Source organism: Empidonax traillii, unplaced genomic scaffold, assembly GCF_003031625.1.
Source record: "Empidonax traillii isolate 1590-97213 ecotype Southwest subspecies unplaced genomic scaffold, ASM303162v1 scaffold58:size1836614, whole genome shotgun sequence".
Classification (NCBI taxonomy): Eukaryota; Metazoa; Chordata; class Aves; order Passeriformes; family Tyrannidae; genus Empidonax; species Empidonax traillii.
Window position 1 is genome coordinate 360,175 of NW_020955251.1, and position 21,439 is coordinate 381,613.

The window sequence follows — 21,439 nt, forward strand, 5'->3', positions numbered from 1 at the left end:
TTCTTCACTGATTCTGTGTCTACAAATTTACAAATCGCAAACACTATTGACTATGGCATGTCAAAATTAGGTTAACAGAAACAGAACAAAGAATAAAATTCCTTGTTCAAACAGGAATTTGAATACTGGTAAGAAACTGAACAACTTTTGAATTAATCACACTTAAAGCCATGCAGAAAATAAGTATGCACTGAACAGCTGCAATGCATAATTGTGCTGAATTTAGTTGTTAATGAACAGTCTTCAGAACTCTAACTTCAGGAAGCTGAAAAATTTCTGCTTATTTGAAAGCAAATGAGAGCTACAAGAAGAACCGCACACGTAGTAAACTCTTACCCCCTTCGGCTCAGGCACAATCAAATGAGTACACTTCTTATTGAGGCTCAGCTGGCAATTCCCTCCATAAAAAGTAATCAAAGCCCACAGTGTACTTCGGTCTTCAGACGAAACCTTTAAAAGGAAGGTAAAAAAGCCTTTTAGTTCTACACAGCCAGCTGCCTTCAGCTGGAAGAGTTTTACTATAATCCATGACATACCATTTACAAGTCTGGCTAATGTATTACCTATCACTTTCAAATACCAAATTAGCATGGAAGTTACAGAGAAAAATGGTGACAAACAAACAGAACAAGAAAAAACCCTCTATAATAATTTTTAACCTACATGGAGAAAGAAAAAACACTTTTCACTCCTGTAAAACTCAACACTAGTATATCACCCTCCACTAGAGAAAAAAAGTTAGTGTTCAAGCAAACTGGAGTTATTTATTTGTGTACAAATTCATGAAACAGAATTTTAACACGCAGACCAAATAAACAGCCTGTGTAAAGAACCAAAGTATTTATTTCTTACAATTTCTGTCACAGCATGTCCTTCTCCCCTGCTAAGAAAGCCACATGCATTGAAGACATTACCAATGAGAATTAGTGACAGTACTACAGAAATAACTGATTAAAAACTCTAAAGCAAACACACACACATCTATTCCACTAGCACCTGGCTCTGATCCTGTGTCTGCACTCACACTCTGGTGACAGATCTACAGAGCTGTCCATGAGTACAAGCCATGGAAGCACCACCCCTTCCACTTGTTCAACTCACTGGCATCCCTGTTTTCAGTGCATTAGTAGTAAAACATGTTGACTGAATATTGTGTTAGTGTAGAAAGAGAAAATGCATAATAGGAGCAAAGACTTTGTAGTCCAGTGTACTCTGCATTTGAGAAGCATCATAAAGCTGAACAGAAGATAAATTACTGACTGAATGTTCACAGTTTGAACTGTTCATGGCCTCATTTTCAGTGAAAAACTGTCAGGTGATAATTCACCTAACATACAGAAAAAAAGTCACAGTGCAACAGAAAAACTGTTCTCTCTCCTCAAAAAAACGCAAAGCATCACAAACATACTGTACATTGGAGTAGACTGAAATATGGTTCACTTCTTACCTGAGAGAGACAAGCAGTGACTCCAAAAAAGATCTGACATGATTCTGGAGAGAAGCCATTTACACTGGAAGGCAGATGTCAAGGTTGCAAAATAATTAAATGAGAGCTTCCTGAGGGACATTAGAAGGAAATTAAACAGTGAGCATAGTACTTCTCACATATTATCAACTATTTGACCATTTAAAAACTTTTATCTTTAAAAACATGTTGCCTGTTTCCAATTCAAGTTGTATGCATCAAGAAAAAACTGAGGTACAAACTCAAATCAGGACACCTCTAACACTGTGACCGATTTTGGTAACATCATAAACTTGCCTCTTCCCAGAACATCTCCCTCAGCCCACCTCAGAATGCTTTGCTTACGGGAGTCAGAAGAGTTTCCTTCTGTTACCAAATACTTACTGGCCATGCTTAAAAAAACAGGAGAACCTGAAGAGGACAATATAGAAGTATCAATGTTAGACAACATTAACACCAAATTTAATTGTGGGACACGAACTCAGGGTCTAATAATGCCTTTATCACTGATCTGGATGAGGGGATCGAGTGCACCCTCAGTAAATTCACACACAGCACCAAGTTGGGTGCGAGTGTTCATTTGCTGGGGGGCAGGAAGGCTCTGCAGAGGGATCTGACAGGCTGGGATGATGGGCTGAGGCCAAATGGATGAGGTTCAATAAGGTGAAGTGCTGGGTCCTGCACTTGGGTCGCAACAACCCCCTGCAGCACTACAGTCTCATGGAAGAGTGGCTGGAAAGCTGCCCAGTGGGAAAGGACCTGTGGATATTGGTCAACAGTGGCTGAACACGAGCCAGGGTCTGCCCAGGTGGCCAAGAAGGCCAGTGGCATCCCAGCCTGGATCAAGAGTAGTGTGGCCAGCAGGACTTGAGCACTAATTGTGCCCCTGTACTTGAGGCTGCAGCTCGAATCCTGTGTTGAGGTCTGGGACCCTCAATTCAGGGAAGACATTGAGGTGCTGGAGCATGTCCAGAGAAGGCCAATGGAGCTTGTGCAGAGTCTGGATCACAGGTCTAACAAGGAATAGCTGAGAGAGCTGGGGGTGTTTAGCTTGGAGAAAAGGAGGCTCTGGGGGACCTTCTTACTCCCTACAGCTACCTGAAAGAATGCTGTAGCCAGGTGGAGGTTGGTCTCTTCTCCCCAGTAACAAGCCATAGGAGAAGACAAAATGACCTCAAGTTGTGCCAAGGGAGGTTTAGATTGGATATTAGGACATATTTCTTCACCAAAAGGGTTGTCAAGCATTGAAACAGGCTGCCCAGGGCAGTGGTGGAGTCACCATCTCTGGAGGTATCTAAAAGATGTGTAGATGTGGCACTGAGGGACATGGTTTAGTGGTGGACATGGCAGTGCTGGGTTAACAGTTGGACTCGATGATCTCAGAGGCCTTTTCGAACCTAAATGTTTCTATTCTAGGATTGTTCTCCCTGTTCAGAGTGGCTCAGACAAAAGAAAACAGGGTTAGACTGTAGCATGGTAATGGGGTTAAACTCCAGAAACACAATACTGAGGCACTGCGAGTTGACTGGGGAGACACTGAAATCTGCACTATGGGAGAGGCCTCGTGAAACAGGAGAGAGAATGGTGTGACAGCAGTGAGCTGGGAAAGACAGACGAACCATTTGACTTCAGCAACTTCCCTCCCTTTTCTACACGTCCATCTGATCTTGTGCTTAAGATCCAGGCACATCTTATAAGAAAAAAATGGCTACGGAAAGATATGTACGTTGTGTCACAAGTACACACTGAGATATTTAAAAAGAAACAAAATTATTTTCCCCATGATGTTGGCAGATGTACCAGCAACATTCAGGTTTTGAGACCTGGAAGTCTGAGACTCTGGTCAAAGCCCTGAGCACTTTAAGGCTTCATAGATTACTACTATTGCCCAGAATATTCCAAGAACTTCAAATCCAATGAACAGCCTAAATTTCAGTGTGTTGCTCTGCATCTCATCTAAGGTAGAAGTTCAGTACTGGATCTTCAAGAAGTGTACATTTGTCTACTCCCTGCCTTAATATCTGCCTCTAACACACAAGGGAGGAACAGGAGTGAAACAATAACAAGCAGCAGAGCAATTAAAAAAAAAAAAAAAAAAGAGGGAATGCAGGAAAACTCACTTTTCCCCCTGCCATCAACACAAGTTCAGAAGTGCTCTGCCACTCTTTTATATGTTACAAGACCATGAAAAAATAAACCTTCCTCTTTCTTGCTTTTCCTGCGAAAAAAGTCCCAGCCCTCTTTATGGCATTACAGCCAAGGTTTTCACACATCAAACTCCTTATCCTTCTTCACGAAGTCTGCTTCCAGCTTCATTTTTCTGCCACTTCCCTTCAACTGCAGGTTAGCCAGATTTTGCAAATGTCAGACAGCAGGACACAGGAGAACACTCTGCCTCCTGAAGTTCCCCCTGGTGAAAACAACTTCCCCTAAGAAACAGGCAAAATTACTATGCTTTTATATTGTATTATATATTTCTACATTAAACTTCACCTTTAACAACTGATAGGTAAATGCTCACCAAATACCAGATGTGGTAAGCCAAGGTAAAATCCTTAAGGTTCTTATTAGATCCATATGTCTCACTGACACAAGGTGTTCCCAAGACTTTTTTCTTCAGAAGTTCAAAGACCACTTCGAGCATTACATCTCCAAATTATAACATAAACAAGAGACAAAAATGCAGGATACCAAACTTCTGCCTAAACTGGGTCCAAAACCCATCAACTGGAAAAACTAAGCTATTCCTATTAACTCCTATTAATTTTTTCATTATGGTAGTACCTAAATCCCTAATGACAGGCCGGATGTCACTGCACTCAAAGTCATAAAGTGCCTGACACAGAACAAAACAAAGTTAAGACTTAACAACCCCTTTCAGTGAGCACAATAAGGCTCAGAATAAAATCTAAACCCACTGTGTTTTAAGGACATGAAGTGCTAGAAAAGAGAAAGTCAAAGGTCCAAGGAACTCATTTATTGCTGGCAGGTGGACAAAACTTCCTTCCTCCATGCAACTCAGGAACATGACACTACTGAGACCTGATCTTTTCATTTGGCCATTCCCACATACCCACAATAAAGACTTCCTGAGCAATAGCCACTGAGGGCTACATTCCCACTTTTATTGCTACAATTTAGTTATGGACTGCATCACTATTTTGGTTTATCTGTTTATTTCTCTTCTGGGTATATCTAACAACGTCAGCTCTTAGAATACCCTTCTAAAAACCCTATTTTCAGCTGGAAGACAAATTTTCTAGTAGTGCAATTTCTCTGTGGGAAAGAACAACATCAATAATGAAATGTTAGGTTACTTAAGCCTGAAAGTGTAGCTAATTCCACGCTATTTTTTGTCACAGTCCAAAGGAACCGGGAGAGAAGGTTTACAGACATGTGACATAAGCAACTGTACACTCCCACCCTGATGATGACAGGACAATAAACGCATTTATTATGTCCAGACACAAAAGACAAAAATCACTAGCCTAGATCACACCAAAGAGACAGAGAGATGCAAGGTCACACACCTTAAAATACCAGGTATAAAACAGGAATTCTGAGTCACTGAAGCACATAAAGACCTGAATTCCCAATCTGAACATCTGGATTTTCGCATCTACCACCTTTTGTTTTCCGTTACAGACACAACTAACTGTTACCTCATTCCAAAATGAGATCTCATGCCTGGCAATATTCCTCTCTAGTCGTGGCACTGTTTGTTGCCATCACCTGCTTGTATCTGTACTGAAATGTATTGCTCTGTTTAAGCTTGTCCATATACAGAATATCCTGAATGGTTGAGAAAAAGATGTTCAATTTTTTTTTCTATAAAAATGGTCACCATTCCTGTAATTCCAAGAAAAAAACTGCCAGGAACATAAATAAAGATAGAACAGTAATAACTGACAAGAAGAGTAAGGAATGAGCCATCCATATGCAAGAATACAGGCTCCAAACAAGTTAAGAAACACAGATCTAGCCAAACATGAGAAAGGGTCTACAAAGGCAGTGACAGACTATTCCAAAAATGCAAATACTAACACTGTTTATAAAATGTTATTTATAATACAGTATTAGGAGTTATTCCGTATTTATTCCTTACTTAATTTTGCTAGAAAAGGCGGAATAGGTCATTCCACTCCGAGCCATCCTTTGCCTCCTTAGTGCACCCCAGTGGTTTTCCTGGCGCCTCAGGTAAACAATGTATCACCTGCCAGTTAAAATGTTTTGAGTCTATCTGATAATGGTTTTCCTGCAAGTGCCTATGAAGCAGAAAACAGCCACAGGGACAGAAAACTGCAGTACGACAAAGAAGCTCCAACACACTGCAATCTTGGCAGGCAAAACACATCCTATCATTTCAAAAATTTAAGCTGTACCTACGTGAAACAACATTTAATCCCTTGATGGCATCTATTTTAACGTTACCTACAGAATTAATCCAATTTTGAACTTGAAAGGATACGGCAGAAGAGCTCCACAGCGAACAGACAAGATCACCCAGGAAGGCTGAAAGAAACAAAAACCACAAGACGTTAAAAACCGGGTCTACATGTACAAAATATGAATTACCTTCCAAGTTCATACTATAGCTGGTTTCAATATGTAACGTTCAGCTGGAAGTCTAAGTGTTCCACAGACACTATAGTTAGTCTACAAAAAAAGGCCGTTCTCATTTATTTGTAAGAGTTCAGTTAAAGACAGCTCAAAGGTTGAGCCGCAATATGGGAGCTCCTCATTTACGATATTTATACATCCTTTCCCCTTCTTTCAGAAAAAAATAATTAAAAAACCCCCATGTATAAAACCTTGTCTTACTCTCATCATCGAGGAGCCAGGAATCATAACCTTACACAGAAAGTTTCTGAAGACAGAGCAACGCTGGCTGTGAGCAGTGATGGCCCCCACCCGACAGCATTCTGGGACAGAAGGGCTCAAAGGGACACACGGAGGTGGCAGCGAATGGAGATGTAGGATAGTGGTCCCAGTGCAGCAGATAAGGAAGAGTGGCATCACATTCAGGATGAAATTACTACTCCTTCTCAAAAGACAAGTAAAAAAATATACTGTGGCAACCAAGTTTATGGTGTCACAGTTCTTGCTGTTCTCTTTCCCTTATGAGGCAGCATACAAAAAAAGAGCCAAAACCATTTAATTCTTAACTTCTCAATCCTCAAGAATTTCTTTTCCTTATTCCCTATAACCAGCTACTTTTGCCTCTGGCTTCCATTCCCTTAACACTTAGTCTAATCCTCTTGATTACAGATCATGCTGTGATGTTTTCAGGTCAAACTAAGTGACATTAGTGACAGACTTGCTCTCATTTGGCAAATGAGTTAGCAGTTAGCAGCAGTTCTGAAGAACATTGAATTATTTCAGTAAATGGTTATTAGAAAGTAGGAAGTTCTCTTACGACACTGATGTCCTTCCTTCACATGACAGTGGCAGCAAATCTTGTTTGTAAGGTTAAAACTATTCCCAAAAACACTTCAGAAGAGGTGTTTTTTATAGTGGGCAGGCCCACTATAACCATAAGGTCTCCAGGCAAGCACCTTTCATTTTTCTAAATTAATTCATAGTTCTACACTCTCAGGTGAATTCTCATGACATAACCTATCAAAATTCTCTACTGCCATCTGTAACCCTGTTGAAAAAATAACCCAAAATCAAGTACCCAAAGGTACTAGCATTGACATTCTAGTGTTATTTCTTCCAAGCTCTCTCATGACTTCCAGAGTGACAAGTTCACATTTTTAAACATGAAGACCAGAATTTTTCACTGGAAAAAGTCCCCCACAACAAGGTAGTAACAAAACTACTGGTAATTCCAGTATGAGGAAGAAAGAAAAAAATAATAATAAAAAACTCTTTAAAAACTAAAATTAAGAGTGAAAAATCTATTTTTCTACAAGTTCCTATAGTTTAAAATCAGTACAGAAAACTAAAAAATACCCAAACCACTGACAGATACATAGGAACAAGAGAAAGGAGAGAACAGAATTGTAACAGGACACATCAGTCAGGATAGAAGTTTGTGCAACAAGAATAAAAGATTTTTTGATTGTACATTTCATGTGGTCATCATCCATACATGAATATTTTGTTATAACCATGAAGTACTCATGTCAGCACTTTGACAGTATCATGGTTAAGTCGTTCACCTTTACCACAGGGAGATCAAAAACTTCCCGAGATTCTCCAACTTCCGGATTGTCCCCATCTTCTGAAATGATATGTGAAGCCAGTGCATTGTAAGAAACTTCCTTTGCTTTACCAGCTTTCAGAAGTTGAATAACCTAAACCCAAAAGAGAACAGGGAGAAGTCAACAATTTTTAGCACATTTTATTTGAGAAAAACGTCACTGCAAAAAGACACCGACGCTGGAGGAATGAACATGAGCTTCTCTCTTGGTTGTCCTCCTGTAGGTGGTCAGCACTCTTTCTCAAGTTCTGAATGCATCCCATTTAAAACCTGATTGACAAAGGTTTACACCTCTGCCATATTTTCATCATTCAATGCCAAGATTTACTTTCCAAAATAATTCAGGCTTTGCTAGAAATCTGGAAAATTTCAACACTTTTCAAAAACATATATTCCTCAAAAAACATCTGAAAACAATTTTCTCTCAGGTAAGGTGTGAAAACTCTTCTTCTCACTGTTTGTTTTTGCATATGGTTGCTCTGGAAGTGTTTGAATATTCTTTAAAATAAGTGGTTGAATTTTAAGGACTATTTGACTTGGAGAAATACAAAAAAAAAGGTCAAAACACTAAAATACCAAACAAGTAGAACAAATGTCCTCTAAGTTATTACCACAAAGAGCTGGAACTGATATGTCTCACTCCACTTCTCTGTCCTCAGAAAATGCAGAGCACCTCACAACTAACAAAACACAGCTCACTCCTCATTTTGCATGGCCCATTCAGCAAATGCTGGTTTAAGAGTTCACCACTCTCTCAGCTCTGCTGTAGAGATTTATGTGATGAATCCCATCCTGCCCCCCAAAGACCAGACCTTCATTTGAACAAAAGTAACAGAGTAGGTAGTGGGGAGTAGAGGGGAGGAAGATAAACATGTTTTATAACATTAGACTCTAGAGTTCAAAAGCTAAAAATGCAAATTAGGATTATTTTTCATTTTCCTCTTATTATTCAGGAATAATGACTTAGCATAACCAAACTGGTACGATGCTTATCCTCCAAAACCTGCCAGGGGTAAATGCCTACCCCTGAAAACCTGCTGGGGACATTCCCTTCAAAACAGATTGCTCTCCCCACAAGAGTGAACAGCAGAGAGCAAGGCACTGCATTCATCAAACAAAATATTAATTAATTGGTCCTTAAGCAATTACTCCCTACTCTGTAAACTCACCAGGACAGAAAAACACTGAAAAAGAGACTCTCTCAAAACGTGGCATCAGGCTATGTTATAAAGCATCTGTGCTATGCAGAAAAACAAAGATGGAAAAATCACCACTCCAGGAGGAGACAATTTCAGCATCTCCTGACTGAAGTATCTGACTTTAAAATTCCACTAAAGAAAAAATATCAACTTTTCCTGAAGTGGATGAATATGTGATATTACCAAATTACAAAATAAATACTCCAAAATAACCAAGAAACTGATCATGAGCTTGCTGTTCTTGCCACCACAGCCTGGAACAGGAGACAATGTTTTCATTTTACACACCAATCTCGTAAATCAGGAGGCGCTTCCCTGCATGAAATCCAGTTAACCACAAGGTAACACAGGACACTATCACTCCAATAGATAAAAATAAAGCCCTTTTGAAAATAGTAGGTATTTAAGAACAGCCCCAGCACATGAGCTCCTTGCCTCACACAGCTCTCCCTGAGTTACGATCCCATTTGACTGTTTATTTAGGAGAAGTCTGAAAACAGGAGTGAACATCACGAAAACTGAGTGTCCAAAATCTGACAGTGTCAGAAAGAAGCTGCAACTAATGTGCTGGAAGTATGAATGTTTTCGTATCAAAACAATGTTGCATTGAAGAACTCGTGCAAAGAGTCTGCTTATACAGAAAGGTACACTAGTTTCAGCTAAGAAATTTACACACTCCAACTATGACAGAAAAAATCATGTGATTATTTCATAAAAAGGTATTTTCCTAATTCTGCTCATGTCAACTTCAACTCTCCTCTCAGGACAAGTGACTTCTTCAGATTAAGAAGTGCCTGGACTGGAAAGTTATGCCGGCACAATTAAAGAACTCCACTTACACTGGGATCAACCACATAGCTGTAACCACAAAACAAAATGCTGAAAAGCCCTAATATGAACATTGTAAAAATCCTGTCCTTCAGGTCTTGGTTTATACCCATTAAACGAAATTTCATTTTAGATGGGTGCATATAAATTTTATCTTATTCTCTCCCATTAAAATCTGTGTTGGATGAAACACGAGGAATTGTTCAAAACTAAAAAGTAAGACAATAGGCATAAAAGATAAATAGAACAAGAGATAACCAGAACCCAAATATCCTGTTCAAAGTCCTTGTCCTGCACTGCATTACATTTATCTCTTTCTGAATGAAATAGTGATTTTAACTGGTGTTCCCAAAGCATGATGGTTTGAGTTTTCATCTTTTAGGAAAGCAGGAAAAGGACTTATTAAAAAAACAGAATAGCAGCTGACATCTACTCATCACCCCTGGTAAGGTGTGAGCAGCACAGTGCACATCCCAGTGGAATGGATTTAAAGTTGAGAGCCAGCAGCCTATTTCTCCCTCATTTGCCAAAGAACATCTAGGCACAATTCCAGACTTTTGTTTCCCTTACAATTGATGCTGCATATGCTTTAATAGGCAGTGGGTATGCAGTTATTCACCTGAATAAATTATTTTTTTTTCTTACTCTTGGATTTGTTTTGATTACTGTGCTCACTAGCGCTAGGCCTGTTTTAATATTTATTAAGGTAACTGGTTTCCCGTGAAACCATTTGGAAATTTAAGCTGATCAAAGTGAACTTCTCCCCAAAAGATGAAGGAGGAAATTTCTATTCAGAATCAAGCTGGCATCTGCTTTTGTATGAAGAAGCAAAAAGCGCTAAATATACTTGTAATTTTACATCAGTGATGGGGCAAATTTCACTCTAAGAACTGTTTGAGTTTGATTCAGAATTTCTGTCTCAGCTCAAAACACACCCAGTAAATGCTCCTCTTGTTCAGGTGTCCCCAGGGTAACACAGGGGTGTCCTGGTCTCTGTTGGGACAGAGTAATTTCCTCAGCAGCTGGTACAGGGCTGTGTTTTGGATTCAGAATAGGAATCATGTTGGTAAGACACTGATGTTTTGGTTTTTGCCAGGCAGAGTCTATCCCAAGTCAAGGACCTTTTTTGTGCGTCTCATGCTCTGCTGGTGAGGAGGTACAAAAAAGAAACTGGGTGGGAGCACGGCTGGGACAGGTGACCTTAACTGGCCAAAGGGAATTTCCACACCACAAAACATCATTCCCAGTGCATAAACTGAGGGAGTTACCTGGAAGAGGCAGATCTGGGCTCAGGAAGGGGGGTCTGGCATTGGTCAGCAGGTGGTGAGCTACTGCATTGTGAATCACTTGGTTTATTTTCTATCCCTTTTTATTACCATTATTATTTACTATTACCATTATATTTTATCTTGTTTTCAATTATTAAACTGTCCTTATCTCAACCTACAAGTTTTACTTTTGATTCTCCTCCCCATTCCACTGGGCAGGGGTAGGGGGTGAGTGAGCAACTGTGTGGTGCTCAGTCGCCAGCTGGGCTTAAAGCAGGACAAAGGCTCTCCACAAGAGCTGTATTTCTTTTATCATAACGGGAATAAAAATCATCTCAACCTGTCAGTGCCAGTGTCTCCAGGTCACTTACAGGCCTACAAGGCTCAGTGAGTGCCAGGGCACCAGGCTAAAGGAACCCAATGCCGAACTAAGACTTTATTGCAGCAAATACCAGACAGAGGAGCGAAGACTCCAACTTCAGTGAGAAGTGCATGCAGTAACCTGCTTGCACGGAGCTGCTGTCCTAAAGCTCAATACGGTTCGATTCAAGCACCTGTCTAATTGGACACGCCACAGAAACTTTGTTTAAACCACGTTCGCCCAGCGCGACCGGGTGTCATTCACTGCAAGGCCACCTGCACCACCCAGGGCAGGGGCAGAGGGCTGGACGGACACTGGGCAGCCCCTTCTGCTCCTCGTCCCCCGGGGAGCCGGGCAGGAGCTCGGAGATGCGCCTGAACCCAACCAGCACCACCCCGGGCGGTCCTGGGGCGGCACCAGGGGCCGCGCCGAGGCGGGAAGGTCCATGTGGGAGGGGAGAGCCGGTCCGGCCCCCAGTGCAGAGCCCTCCCCACGGCCTATGCCCATGTCCCCGTGCCCGTGCCGACCGCGGGCGCAGGGAGGGGCCGTGGCCGGGGGCGCCCCGCAGGAGCGGCGGACGCTGCCCCCGCTGCCCGCCCGGCCCGGCCCGGCACAGGAAGTCCCTCCGCCCGCTCCTCCTTCGCTCAGGCGGCGGCGGTGGGGCCTGCGCGGCGGGGCCGCGGCTCCCATGGCGGCGGCGGCGGCGCTTCCCGCGGGCACGGCCGGGACCGGGACCGGGATCAGGATCCGGGCCGGGATCGGCAGCGGCCGCTCCCCCCCTGCTCTCCCTCACGGCCCCTCACGCGCTACCCCCCCCCACTCCCGCCCTTTCCCCGTGAGGCGGCGCGAGCCTCGAGCCCGCGCGTGGCAGGCGGACGCTCCCACAGTACCCCCCCCACGGCGGGGGGGGACCTGGAGGGGGGTTTGAAGGAGAAGGCGGGAATAATCCGAGGGATGACCCGGTACCTTGGGGTCGATGTCTCCCACCACGAAGAACTTGACATCTTTGAACATCTCCTCCGGGACTTTCAGCTCCTCCTCGTCGTCCGCCAACATGGTCCCGGACGGCAGCCCCGGGCGCTCCCCCGCGCCGGCTCCCCGCTGATCCCCCACGCTCGCCGTGAAGGAGCCGCCGGGGCCCGGGTCTCTCGCGTCCCCCTCCCCCCGCCGAGCCGCCGAACCGCGCGAGCAAGGCGCGCGCTGCGGGACACACCATTCCCCGCCGGGACGCGGGGGGGGTGGAAGGGAGAGGGGAGTGCCGCCAGCACGAAGCGGCCCCCTCCGCCCGATCTGCCACCACCGCTGCCGCAGGAAAAGGCCCGCTCCTGATCCACGGGCTCTATCCCTGCTCCTTCCCCTCTCTCCGAACCGGGCCAGGAGGCAGCATCCAGGCCCGGCGCGCCCCCCGCGCGGGGTGCAATGGACTCGCCGCGAACGACAGAGGCGGGCAGCGGGGATACCCGGCCCCGCCCATTGGCGAGAGGCACGGGCGGGGGGGGGGGGAAGGGAGCGAGAGCCTCCGGCCCCGCCCCCCGGGGCAGGTTCGGCCCCGCCCCGGCTCGGCCCCGCCTCCTCTGCGACAGGCCCCGCCCCTCAGTCCCGCCGTGAGGGGGCGGGGGCGATGGCGGCGGGTCCCGCGGTTGTGGTGTGTGTTCCAGCACCCACCTCACTTATGAACGTACTGGCTGCTCCCGAAATCACGGAACAGAGTCGCCAAGGTTGGAACAGACCCATAAGGTCACCGAGACCAACCGAAATCGGGCGTTTTTCCCTCACAAGCTGACTCAGAGCATCCTTCTACGTTCACAGTGAACCATCCATGCCTAGAGGGGGATGTGCCTTACCTAACTTTAAGATAACAGAAAACAGAAATCACCACTTGTATCAGTTATAGAAATGAGCGCTTTCACAGCCTGATTCATCTGGCATAGTTTAAACATCCCTGCATTGACAGGGGTGTTTATAACATAAATATAAAATATTGTATGTTATTATATAATATATTTTATATTAATATTGTTATTATTATAGATATTATTTAAATATTGCCCCCATACTCAAGTGTGATGGTATGAGGTGGCATTGAAAGGCTTACCGAAATAAAAATACAGGACACCTATTGTTTGCCTCTTGCCTGCCAAGGCCTGTCTCACTTTCCCAGGAGAAAACTGGATTTCTTTAACTTGTGTTACTCTTCAAACTACGGCAGAAAAAAATCGGTTTACATTTAATTTACATACTTTTACTTGATATAATTTTACTGGATAAAGTTATGTATCCAGTTTTATTTACGCAGTGTTCTGCAGGGAGTTGTATAGTCTACAACATGTAGTATACAAGTTCTTAGCTTCCTTCTCACCCTTTTCTCACCCACCTTTCTTCTGCTCTCCTGGATCTCCACATAACATCTTTCCCTTTCTACTCCAGCTATGTAAGAAATACCCAACCTATCACCTGTTCTTCCCCTACTCCAGAAACAGATTTCACCCTTTGATTGCAGATTTTATTGTTTTGCCCACCCTCCCAATTAAAATCTACTTTTTAAAGTTAAAATCCAAGTAAAAAGTCCTTAAACTGTTATATGACACACTTTTTTTTTTTTTTTTTTTTTTTTTTTTTTTTTTTTTTTTTTTTAGTGCAGGAAAAGAAGTAGAGATAACCATCTGCTTTTAAATCCATTTTTCCCTTTCATTCAATAATTCATACTCCCTTTCTATCTTTTCTAATAACCCTTGTTTAGAGTAATTTTCTTCTGTCCATGTATTTCTTAGACTGTCCTTGAAAAACACTTCTCTGAGCCTTGCTTTCCTTTATAGCCCCTCTCCAGGCCCGTAAGTCCAGCCTTTGCTTTCTTAGTTCCATAATTTTCACTCTTTCCAACTCCATTTTTGATCCATTTTGACTTCTTTGCACTAAATTAGAACTACTTTGACCAAAATCTTCATTCACCTGCAGCGAAACATTTTTCTTATTCTTCTTGATCTATTAGATATCATTTACACCATTGCTTCCCAAGTGTCCCTTCCTATTGGATTTCATTGCCTCTGTAATGATCTGCATCCTCCAGCACTGGTAATTTTCACCTCTTTTCTTTGATAAATATCACTGTCTCTCAGGTCTCTGTTCCACATTTTTCTCTGAGTTCTTTTCATGTCATTCATTACTTGGCTTCATCTTTCTCAGTGTGATTTATAAATTGCCCCTTCTCACAGGAATTACTTTCCTTATATCTAATCCCATTCACTGTCACATATTACCACTCCACACAAAGAAAACCAAAGCTTTGTCCTTCAAGGGGTTTGTCCTCTTGATTTTCCTCCTTAGACTATTTTCCATGTTACTGTAATGAGTTCCCCTGGCTTTCCTGTCCTTTAGGTTTTCCATAGTCATATCACTTTTGGTTCTTCACACAACTCTAAGATTACAAGTATGTCAAATCAGGTGTTATGCTAACACTGACAAAGAGCACAATGCAAACAACCAGCACACATTTTTCACAATAATGCCCCTTCCCAAACTTTCAGATGGAATTCATGTGCTATTGCAGCATTGGGTGGGACAACCTTGGATCTTCCATTTGTTCAGCTAGTCAAATCAGTAGAGTATAAGATGAACTAGGTATTTTTAATCACAACAATTTGAAAATTCTCTAGCAATACAAGTCAGATTATGGTGGTAAATCATTGAAATTCACTGCAAAAGCAGTTTTCCACCAAAAAACAAACAAACAAAAAACCACAAAACCAAACCCCAAGCCACATAAAAAAAAAAACCAAACAAAAATCCCCCAACAAACAAAACCAAAACTAAACCAAACCAAAAAAATTTATTAAATTAATTTTAATTACCCTTAAGGGTAAGGGTAATTGTCCTTTTCAACTAATTATGACCTAAATCCAAGAATGAAGCTTAATTTCATCCCCAGTATGGAAGTGTAATGGAATGTGAAAAATAAAGAAGAGATTGTTTAAGAATTAGCTAGAATAGGTTTACCAAAAGAAATTTATTTTATAAATTTTGAACAGTATAGAAAAGATGAAGCTTTTGTGGCCCTGACCTAGGATGTGCAGTGTGAACATTTGGGTCTGTCCTTCTCTTCCTGACTGGATTAAAAGCAACTTCACGGAGGCAAAAGGTAGGGATGGCCACTGGATGCCTCAGTCCTCTGGATGTTCTTTAACCCCAAAGCCTTTGATAGAAATAGGGAAAATGAGACCATCGCATCCTCCTTCCACCAAATGAATAAGCCCTAAAAGCAGCTCCTGGACAGAGCCCTGGAGCTGTGCTTGGTGAAAGAGGGAGGACTTGGAAAACCTTGCCCGAGCTCGAGCAGATGTCTCTAGGTTGACCAGCTGTGCAGGACAGACAAAACAAAGGTGTTTCTGTATGTGCCATGAAACAACGTGCAGCAGCAGGTCTACAGAAAACTTGTCTGGCAGCAGCTTAGACACCTGTCGGTTTTAGTGGCCCCCGAGAAGTAATTTTTAGATCTCAGTGTTGGATTATGGGTCACACAGAGTGGCTGTTGTATTATCAGCAGTGATACTAATCTTCATACACAGGAGTATCTTTATTTACAATTTTTTTGGCTTCAAGATGACCACCCCCAGGAGTAAAGAGTACTCATGAGTACTTTTCCCCCTTACTCACAGATTTTCCCCCTTAATTATCTTCTAAATAAGCAGTAGAGTTAAATTAATGGACATATGTTTTTACTTCTTTATGTATTTCACAAGTCACCTGTCACAAAGTTATTTAAATTCTAGTAATTAGACTACTTCTAACAAAAATTAATAGCTCCAATTTCTGCATCATGTGTGTGATCTTGTTTACAAACCATAAGAGCAGAAAACTAGATTGAAAAAGTGTGCTATTGAACAGGAGGAACATGCTACTGAACAAGAAAAATACCCCCTGTATTTGCCAGAAACAAACTGTGGCTGCTGCTCACACGTCAGCACACAGAACTAAGTCAAATCAGGGGATGGTCTCACTGCTTAGTCAAAGCCAGGTGTACAATAAAGCTCTCTCCTGTACCAGACCTCAATATGGGTTTGTTAGGTTATGACATAAAGCTCATCTGCACAAGCTCAGAGCAACAATGGAAAGAGGAGGAGGCCAAATAATACTCTGCAAGGCGCTCCCAGGCCCTTCCCAGGGACCATCAGCCCATGAAAGGCCTGTCTGCATAAGGCAGAGGGGTGGGAACCCAAACCAAGGTACCACAAGGTACTTCCGTTCTGTCCAGGACCAGCGGGAGCAGGATAACACCATTGGTGCTGTCCCTGTTGCTGTGAGTGCTCTGGAGGTGTCTGTGATGTCTGTGGCTGGCCACGTACATAGGTGTGTATGTCACCTAGATGTGTGTGTGCCAGCTGGGAATACAAGTATAGCCTCACTCCTGGTTGGACCTGGAGACACGGAGCGGCAGCAGCCTCATCTCAGTCCTGTGGGATTCAGGACAATACATTCTCTTCCAACTATTCATTCCTCCCCTTCACTTCACCCTCTTTCAGACAGCTTTGCAGCCTGTCCCTGTCACATCACTGGGCCTGTGCCCACCTTGTCACATGGGATGCTCAGTCACATGGTGACACGTCCTTGTTTCGAGCCAAGCCACTGTTGGTAGGTCTGGTCACAGCACACAGGGCTGAGAGTGGTTGAAAGGAACTTTTGCAAAAAAAAGGTTCTGAGGACGTGGCAGAACTTTAGTCTCTCCTAGAAACACCCAAGAGCAGACTCTTACTTTACATAGCCCCTCTGCTGTGATGCAGCCACAGTATAATTGCCATGGGAGCAACCACTGGGAAGGGTCAGTTATGCCTTAATACTTTTATTTCTGAGTTTAGTTACTCTGCTGAACAGACTGAACAGAGATGGTGCACATCACAATGGTCCACAATGATCTGAACAGCACATTATCTGTGCTATGAACACACACAGTGCCTAATTTAACTGTGAGAGCTCTGTGCATAAGAACTTTATGACCATGCTTCCAGGAAAGCTGTGAAATAATCTAATTTTTGTAATGGGCGTTGCTTGCATGTAGTGTAAGCCCACTGAGCTGACAAGATTTGTGCAGACAATTAGTCTTTGCTTACATAAATGCCTTATTTGTGTGCACAAATGATTATATGAAAAATTCATACACACCTACAGTATCATATTTAGGCATAATTGCTTGTGAAAAGACAACAGCTTGATTTTTTTTCTTGCAGTTAATTAAATTCAGAGCTTAGATTAAATTGTATATTTGTTTTACTCCAGTGAGCTCCAGAAGGCTTTCCAAGTCCTTTGTTAATAATACATACTTGTTTGGTAGCAGCTGGCTCTCTAGATGTTACTTTTCCAATAAAATATATCTTCACAAAGTATCCAGTGTTTTACAGAGAGCTGTGTTAGTTTCAATGTGCCTGGAAAGTTGTTGAGAATCCCAGAAGGCATGCTGCCTGCATTATCACCATCCCCATTTCTTAAAATGAATAAGAATCTGTTTTTTTAATCTGAATCAAAATGTGCAAAATAGGTACACAGAGGGCTCTGCTTTGGCTTGAGCTGTCTCTGCATTTTTCCTCTTTCCTTCAGTGGGACTGCTTGCAATGGCAAATATGATTTATAATTAAAAACTTTCTTTTTATGTGTACAGCAACACAGAATCCTAGAAGGCTCCCTTGGAACTGATGGTTTCATTTTCAATTCTTTTCTAGTTCCAGAACTGCACTGAGAATCCCTTGTCATTTGCTTGACAGTTCTCTTTTTTAATATAATAGTTAATTTTTTCTTCCTTTGCAAGTGCCAGGTAGCAAGTTATACCTTTACTATAACTGTGCATAAATGAGCAGGGGAAGAGAATGGTCTCATTAGAGTCTCATTTTAGAGTCAGGGCATTTTTTATCAGAAGTGAGACATAGTGTTAAAGGAGGTATACTCCTTTGTATTACCTGCTAAGGAATGTCTTTGGCATATTATCCCACAGGGAAAGGTGTACGAGATGTCATGTGCCACGTTGCAAGGATAAAAAACAGCCCTGGGTGTGCCTTTGTCAAAACAGAGCTAGTGGGCAGGTACACAGGGCAATTGCACCAGTTACACTTCACTGAAATCATTCCTGCTCCAAGACCTTCTTCAACAAATGTGAAGAAATGACATTATTACATTTTGCTTGAAGCAGATCTACTGGGAGGTCTACATTAGAAACTGCTACAGGAATTAAAGATGCAGACTGACGCAGGACTCATCTAAACTGCAGTCTCTCCACACATACAGGTGAAAGGAGCTGCTAGCATGGATGGGGAGAACAGGAGGAACCCTCACTCAATCCTTCTCCTTTAAAACTTCTACAGACAATTTTCTCAATACCTTGTTCTAGTGTTGTAAAAATTCCTTATTAGGAATATCAGGTTAGAAGTCTCCCTTAATATCATAGAATGGTTTGGGTTGGAAGGAACATGAAAGATCATCTAGTTCCAACCCCCAAATATCTGATCTATATCTCCTGTTCTGTAAATGAGCCTGAATATTGCCTTCTATCTTACCTTCAGACTGCCAATAACCATTTCTATATAAATTACATACATATATACGTACATACCTATACACATATAACATTATAATACTTTCTTAATGAGTTCTGGATCTGATTGCATTACACCAGGAGAGAAGAATGCAAGTACTCATAGTGGTCTGCAAAAGAACAAATTATTTGCCACAAATAAAATGTGATATTATAATTTATAGGCTTTCTTTGCATCTCAGAAGTCTCTGCTTCTACTCCAGTTAAGGTACCTACCAATTTCTGTGTATTTTCTGAGTTTCAAAAAATATGTTTGTGAAACATGGTGGTTAATTATCCCTGTAGCCCTTCTTTGTAGCTCATCAAATTTACTTCATTTACAGGCATTCCATTTGGGTAAATTAGTACCAGCAAAACAGTGGAGAATGAAAATTTTCCTTCATTCATGCAGGCTTGAAAAAAGTTAATGAAATCTGGAGTTACTAAAATATGTTTTTCCAGAAAGGATCAACCTGGGCCTTATTTGTGCCAGATCTTTATTATGTGGTCCCTCCCAACTCGGAATATCCTGTGATTCAAAGAATGATAACACTTGTGCTTCTTTTTAGGTTGTTAACGGATAAATGCAGAAAAAGACAACTTAAGTTAGTGGCATTGAAGAACATGTTACAGAGCAGTGTGAAGAGTGAGCTTGGGTACTGCTCTGAGATGATCTCCAGTTTTCATTTATGGCTTTGTACTTATGACTACAGTGAAAACACTAAATCTGTGCTGATAAAACATTTGTATCACATTGCTCTCCTTCTCTATGTAGTCCAGAAAGTTAAATATTTGTTTTACTCATCCAGAAAGAAGAATAGAGAGAAAACACTTGCCTGAGGATGTGTGTCTGTGCTCACAGAGAAGTTTCAGTGTCTCAGGGGTGCCCTGCTCCGACTTTGCTGAGAACAGTCTATTAAAAAGGGTTGTTTTTTCCACAGGTCATTCTCCTGACTCAGTTAATTCAGTGCTGGCCCAGTGCAGGCAGTGACTCAGGGTCCCTGCTCTGGAACAGGAGATGGAGGGCAGCAGCTATGCAAGCCCACCTGTGCCACCAGAGAAATCCACATGTAGCCACGGGGTCTTAGTGCTAAAACCAATGAAAAACATTTCTGCCAGGAAACTTTCCCTGACTGCCTTAAAAACACAGCAACTGCATCATCTTCGGAGCAGTTCCTCCAGCTTACGGAGCGTAAGGCCAGAGGGTCACTTCCACATGGAGCACTGGAAGAACTGATCATGCCATTGTTTGTCTCTAAAAACAGCCACAGTCCAGGAGCGTGTTTCTGGTTCATGGCCTTCCCAAATACTGAAGCTTAAAGCAGCACTTTCAGGGTATCTGAAAGCTGTGCCTGCACACCCTTAAAATGCAGACATAGACATGGTTATCTGCCTGTGCTATGGTGCAAACAGAGAAGCTGATTGTATTTGTCATACATTTGTGGTTGCAGTTTTGGGAGGCTCCCAGTGCTTACACATGGATGTGACTCCACTATGCAGACTAGTTATTTTTGCCAGGTTGAACTACCACCTTCTTTTTCTGTGGAAGGAACTTGATTTTTATTTCTCATATATTTTCAAAATAAATGAACAACTTACACTGATATCCTTGAAAAATATGTTCTGACAGCTTTCTGGTAACAGCCTGGAGGCCAGAAGAAACCAGTAGATCTTCTGGCCATCCTTTCTTACAATTTGCCCTTAAATTTTGCCCCAAATACTCTTTCTATGAGCTAAGCTAATATTGAGTGTTGATCTGAAGACATCAAGAGATGAAGTCACTGCTGCTCTCAATTGATCAACCTTAACAGGACCTCAGAGCCATCTTAATTAATTAGAGTTTGATATCTAGTACTCTGCCCCTTTAGCCTGCCAAGAAGAAAACCTTACGAAGGAACACATTTGTTACTTAGGTCCCTAATTGTCTGCCACACTTCAATTAAAAAAAAAAAAAAAAAATTATTGGTTGAGTATCTACAGTATGTCTGTTTGAATGATCTCTACTATTCAGTACTAATCAGGAGCTGGCATTCAAACAAACAAGTGTCACTGGCAAGACTTTCTCGTTAGAGCTGAGGACAAATGCATGCATACTGCTTATACTCTCGGGCCAGTCCTGGCTCTAACTTTTTTTTTTTTTTTTTTCTTAATTCCAGGAAGCTTTCAGGGAAATAAAGATTCTGTAAGTCCCTAAATGTTTTGGATTGTTGAAAGGTATGCTCTGTGACATGCTGGAGCTCCCTCAGTAGGAGTATATACTGGACCAAGAAAGCCTACAGTGGATTTATGTTTCAAGGTCTACTCTTCCATGAACTGGCTGAGGCCAAGTAAGGTTTAAGTTCACCTTGTGTCTTCTTCAGTGTCTAGTAAGGCCTTTCACTTCTGCCATATCCCTGACACCTCTACAGCCCAGTCAGATATGGTTGAAACTGCCTAAGTATTGGGGTAAGGGAAAGAGCGCCATACCACGCACAGGGAGCTGTGATCACATCAAACCTCTTCAAGACACCGGGCTACAAAGAAGCTGCTTCTTCTGATTTTGGCATAGTACAGCCAAACTT

The 21,439-nt window shown here is 42.3% G+C and overlaps 1 protein-coding gene across 1 annotated transcript in view; it reads right to left on the reverse strand.

The window, feature by feature from the left end:
• The window catches only part of PAXIP1 (PAX interacting protein 1), a 34,575-nt gene extending 22,089 nt beyond the window's left edge, over positions 1–12,486 (reverse strand). Inside the window, exons 1-5 of the mRNA XM_027879779.1 lie at positions 12,293–12,486; positions 7,630–7,764; positions 5,934–5,977; positions 1,448–1,511; positions 337–450 (exon numbers count right to left, since the gene is read on the reverse strand). Of these exons, the coding sequence (XP_027735580.1) occupies positions 337–450; positions 1,448–1,511; positions 5,934–5,977; positions 7,630–7,764; positions 12,293–12,382 (447 nt within the window). The 5' untranslated portion in view covers positions 12,383–12,486. The remainder of the gene's footprint in view (positions 1–336; positions 451–1,447; positions 1,512–5,933; positions 5,978–7,629; positions 7,765–12,292) is intronic.
• Positions 12,487–21,439: the final 8,953 nt, after the last annotated feature.